This window comes from Chiloscyllium plagiosum, chromosome 1, assembly GCF_004010195.1.
Source record: "Chiloscyllium plagiosum isolate BGI_BamShark_2017 chromosome 1, ASM401019v2, whole genome shotgun sequence".
NCBI lineage: Eukaryota > Metazoa > Chordata > Chondrichthyes > Orectolobiformes > Hemiscylliidae > Chiloscyllium > Chiloscyllium plagiosum.
In genome coordinates this window covers 97,638,613-97,644,283 of record NC_057710.1, presented here as the reverse complement: position 1 = coordinate 97,644,283, position 5,671 = coordinate 97,638,613, and the positions used below count along the sequence as shown (strand labels likewise).

Genomic DNA, 5,671 nt, shown 5'->3' with positions numbered 1-5,671 from the left:
GGATCCCTTGGAGCCTTGGAGGGAAGTAAGGGGGGGAAGTGTGGGCGCAAGTTTTGCATTTCTTGCGGTTGCAGGGGAAGGTGCCGGGAGTGGAGGTTGGGTTGGTGGGGGGTGTGGACCTGACGAGGGAGTCACGGAGAGAATGGTCTTTTCGGAACGCTGATAGGGGAAGGGAGGGAAATATATCCCTGGTGGTGGGGTCCGTTTGGAGGTGGCGGAAATGACGACGAATGATACCGTCGTGGAATCTTGGGCTACATAAGTAGAGGTATTGAGTACAAAAGCAGAATGAAGTTGAATGAAGCAGTGGTTAAAGCTATGATTAGGCCATCATTAGAATATTTTGCCCAGTTCTGGCACCACAGAAGGGTCCTTGAGAGGATGCAGTGGAGATTTACTATGATGGTTTCAGATGTGAAGAATTTTAGGTAAAGGGATTGCATAAAAGTGACAGAACCATAACAGGTTTCGATAAAGTTGACAAAAAAAAGCTGTTCTGTTAACACGTGGTACAAGGAACAAGGTACATAGATTTAAGATGTTGAACATGAGATGCTGGAAGAATGTAAGAGAACATATTTACACAGTGAATGATAACGACATAGAACCTAATATTTATAATCATTTCAAAAGGAAATTAGAGAGAGATCTGATTAGACTGCTTTACGAACAACAATAGGAACAACATTAGGCCTTTAGGCCCTTTGAATCTGCTGTGCTATTCAATAAGATAATGACTGATCTGATTATAAGCTCAACTATGCGTTCTTGCATACCGCAGATATTCTTCCATCCTCTCGGTAACTAATAATCTACCCATCTCTGCTTGAAAAAGATTTAAATGTCAAAATCCTGAAATTCCCTCCCTAATGGCATTGTGGGTGTACCTACAGTGCATGGAGTGCAGCTGTTCAAACAGCAGCTCACTGCCATCTTCTCAGTGGCAACTAGAAATGGGCAATAAATGCCAGCCCAGCCAGTAACACCCATGTCCCACGAATGAAGATAAAAACTTCGCTGAACTGCTTCCAAGGATTAACGTCTTTCAGTAAGTACCGTGATCAGTACTGCATGCCATACTCGAGATGTGGTCTCACCAATGCCCCATATAATTAAATTGTAACTCCTTACTCTTGCATTCATTTTTCCTCGCAATAAAACATAATATTCCATTAGTTTTCCTGATTACTTGCTGAATCTACTTACTAACCTTCTGTGATCCAGATTTCTCTGCAACTTCTATTAAGGTAATATGTTTCACTTTTATTCTTCTTGCCAAAATACACACTTCCATACATTCTCACATTATATTCCATTTGTCAGATCTTTGCCCATTCACCTCTTCCTTTGTAAACTTCTTATATCCTCTTCACAGCTCACCTGTCTTTGTCTCATTAGCAAATTGATCTGCCATATCTTTGGTTGCTTCATCCAAATCATTTAAATTAACTGTAAAGAGTTTAGACCCAGCACTAATTACAATACTTGTAACGTCTTGCCACCTGAAAAAGACCCACTTATTCCTACCCCATGCTTCCTCTTAGCCAATCTTCTATCCATGCCTGTACCTGAAATCCAATATCATGAGATTTTACTTTCAACAATACTGTTTGTCACACCTTATGAAATGCCATCTGAAGATCTAAGTACAGAACATTTTCAAAGAACACCAATAAATTAGTTAAAGATGATTTTCCTTTAACAAAGCAATGTTGGCTATGCCTGCTTAGCTTGAATGTTTCCAAGTTCCCGATTATAGCGCCTTTAATAATATCTTCTGTCATTTTTCCTATGACAAATGTTAAGCTAATTGGCCTGTAGTCCTGATTTCTGCATCCTTCCCTTTTTGAATAAAAAGAGGTATATTAGCTATTTTCTAATCAATAGGAGCTTACATTGAATCAAATTATTTTTGGAAAAACTTTACAGACATCCATGGACTCTGAGGCATAGCAGCCTATTCTGTGCTGCTAAGATTATAGGAACATTTAGGCATTTTATTTCAGCCATTTACACCATTTCTTTGATTTTAACTTCACCAGAATACCAATGTTTGGGAGAACCTAGGACCAGTTACTTTTCTAATGAAGTCAACATTTTCATCGTGGCAAATTTTAAAGAAAACAATAGAGATTCCCTTGTATAAATCTGGATTGATACTCGACTACGTATTTTGCTTTGTTTCATGTGCTTATTCATTCTAGGATGGCCATGTGTGAAAGGCATTTTATGCAATTAGTGACTAGGCACTTTATGCCTCTTAGTTACATTAACTAGGTGTGGCTCAAAATTTCCAACATCAAACAAATTCCTTCAGAAAATCTATCTCTAAACCATAAATTTAAAAAATCTTGTTTTCCTGTATCATCTTCAGCCCTTTTGTATACTATTAAAAAATACACCTGGACATTGGTTAATATTCCACAGGGAAATGCTTAGAGTCTGGACATATTCTAAAATGCCCACTAAAGTAAAAGAACACCCAATTTTTCATTCCTTTTGTAGGTTCAGCATCTTGTAACCATAAAAGAAATACAATTTGTAATTTCTACAATGCCTTTCATGACTTCCATATCTCCCAAGGTACTTTACATCCAGTGAAAAACTGTTGAATTATAGCCACCATTAGAAATTTTCTCATCTCCCTGTTCAGATGTTCAGACATGTTATTAGACACTTCTGGAGCAGGTGGGACTTGAATCTAAGCCTCATGGCTCAGATGTAGGGGCACTACCACTGCGCACCACCCTCCTCCCTCCCCCCCCCCCCCCCCCCCCCCCAACCCCGAAAATGGACATTGTTGCGCTGAAGAATATGCAGCAGTCAGTTTGCACACAGCAAACTGCTTGCAGTCATTATGACCAGATAATCTGTTTCTGTGATGTTGATTGAGGAATAAGTAATGGAGAAAGTGAGGACTGCAGATGCTGGAGATCAGAGCTGAAAAATGTGTTGCTGGAAAAGCGCAGCAGGTTAGGCAGCATCCAAGGAGCAGGAGAATAGACGTTTCGGGCATAAGCCCTTCTTCAGGAATAAATAATGACCCGGCACCAAATGTAATGGCCCTGCAACTCAAAGTAAATCCGTCTTATAGAGCAGATGAAGCTTCAATTTAGTGTAAATGCTTAAAAGGCAGAACATCCAAGAGTGTAGCACTCTCGCAGTATTATATTGGAATATCTACCTGGACTTTTGAACTCAATCTGATAACCATTTGACCAGAAGTGACATTACCTCAGCACCATAGCTATGAGGGAAAGATCAGTTAATCATACCATGGTGTAACTAGTGTACACGATCATTTCATCCATTCACTCAGCCACAAACACCCTGGATAAAGTGTTAAATAACATTTCACAAAACGGAGCTTAGATTGCATGATATTTCTGCATGACATCATGAATCATCCTAGTTTTAACATTTTGAATTCAAAGACAACTTCAATCTGACAACTTCCAGATACATGAAACCAGATTAAGAATAAAAGCATCAATAGCTCTGAGTCTTTATCTCATCTGTTTATAGATTTTGATTGTTATGATAAATTTATGGAATTGGAAAACGGTTGCAGCATCATAATCATAAAGCAGGTATAACAGTATCTGTTTCATTTGCTGCTAAAGTTGTTTATTTCTTATACTTGCAATTTTTTTTTCAGACATTGTGCCCATTCTAACGTCAACAGTAATTGAATGTCACCGAGCAGGGTTAAGGAATTCTGCCTTTAGTTTTGCTGCTATGCTGATGAGACCGGAATACAGAAACAATATTGATCCAAAGTACAAGAAAAAGATAGAAGCTATGGTTAGGTAAGCATTGGCTTCAAAGTGTCAACTTTGAAAATCTTCAGAAGTTTTCACATAACTGTGGTTGTGGCCATTAGTATATTGCATCTTATTTAAAATGCCAAATTAAAACAGTCACTCCTAAATAAGGCAAAACCCACTGAGTATTACATTAGTCTAAATAGACAATCTTACTAAGATTGCCAACTATGATTAAATCTGTTCTTGGAGCTTTATTGCCCTATACTCCAGTCATACAGGAGTTGACGAACACCTCCATCCTTGTGACGCACTGCCTTCATCCGCCTGTTAGATAGCGACAGCATTCATTATCCAATTGGATAATGCTTTACTGTTAACCAGACAGCATACTTTCTCCAATTTTCAATATTTTTAATATGGTAGGGAGAAATGTTTAATGATTATTATTTAAATAATCTGACATTGCTCTCTTTCTCAATTATAGAACAGTATAGCACAGGAACAGACACTTTGTTCACCATGTCTGCAGCAATGATGCCCTTCTAAACTAATCCACCTGGCTGCACCTGGTCTGTATTTCTCTATTCTCTGCCTGTTCATATGCCAGTCTAAAAGCCTCTTAAACATTGCTGTTGTATCTGCTTCTATCACTTTTCCTGGCAGTGTGTTCCAGGTACCTACCACCTTATGTGTTTAAAAAAAACTTGCCTCACATCTTTCCTTTAAACCTATGCCTCGTAGTATTTGACATTTTCACCCTGAGAAAAAGACTCAAATAATCCACCCAATCCATGCCTCTCATAATTTATATACTTTTGTCAGGTCACCCCTCAGCCTCTGTTGAAAATAATCAGTTTGTCCAACCTCTCCTTATACCTATAACACTCCAATTCAGGCCACATCCTGGTCAGCCTCTTTTGCATCCTCCTCAAAATCTCCACATCCTCCCTTTAGTACGGGGCCAGAACTGCACACTATATTCCAAATGTGACCTGAGCAAATTCTTACACAGCTGCAAAATGATTTGCCAACTTTTATACTCCATTCCCAGACTGATGAAGGCAAGCATGCTGTATGCCTTTTTCAATACCTTGTCCACTAGGATTGCCACTTTCAAGGAGCTATCGACTTGCACCTAAAGATCCATCTGTATACCAATGCTTCTCAGGGTGCTACCAATTACTGTATAGTTTCCTGTTGCATTTGACTTCCCAGAATGCATCACCTCATACTCATTCAGATTAAACTCCACCTGCCTTTTTCAGCCTAACTTTCCAGCTGATATAGATCCTGTTGTATCCTTTGATAACCTTCCTCACTATCCATAACTCCAACAATCTACATGTCCTCTACAAACCTGCTAATCAGAACAGTCATTTTCAACCAAATCCTTTATGTAAATGACAAACAACAGAGGTCCCAGCACTGATCCTCATGGAATACCAAAGGACACAGACCTCCAGTTAGCTAGACCCTAGAGAGGATTAGAGTCATTGTACAGCACGGAAACAGACCCTTCAGTCCAACTCTTCCGTGCCAACAGGATAGTCTAAATTAATCTAGTCCCATTTGCCAAGACTTGGCCAATATCTCTCTAAGGAGGAGAAAGTGAGGTCTGCAGACGCTGGAGATCAAAGCTGAAACTTTATTGCTGGAACAGCACAGCAGGTCAGGCAGCATCCAGGGAACAGGAGATTCGACGTTTCGGGCACATGCCCTTCTTCAGGAATGAGCAGAGAGTGTTCAGCAGGAGAAGATAAAAGGTAGGGAGGAGGGACTTGGAGGAGGGGCGTTGGAAATGTGATAGGTGGAAAGAGGTCAAGGTGAGGGTGATAGGTCGGAGTAGGATGGAGGCGGAGAGGTCAAGAAGAAGACTACAGGTCAGGAAGGCAGTGCCGGGCTGG

The 5,671-nt window shown here is 40.0% G+C and overlaps 1 protein-coding gene across 3 annotated transcripts in view; it reads left to right on the top strand.

Moving 5' to 3' along the window:
• Positions 1-5,671, top strand: part of wdr19 (WD repeat domain 19) — a 169,676-nt gene that overhangs the window by 138,427 nt on the left and 25,578 nt on the right. For all 3 annotated transcript variants that reach the window (XR_006312065.1, XM_043692836.1, XM_043692850.1), the window contains exon 33: positions 3,659-3,809. Coding sequence is in view for 2 of the 3 variants with exons in the window: in XM_043692836.1 (XP_043548771.1) it covers positions 3,659-3,809 (151 nt within the window). In the remaining variant the exon portion in view is untranslated. The remainder of the gene's footprint in view (positions 1-3,658; positions 3,810-5,671) is intronic.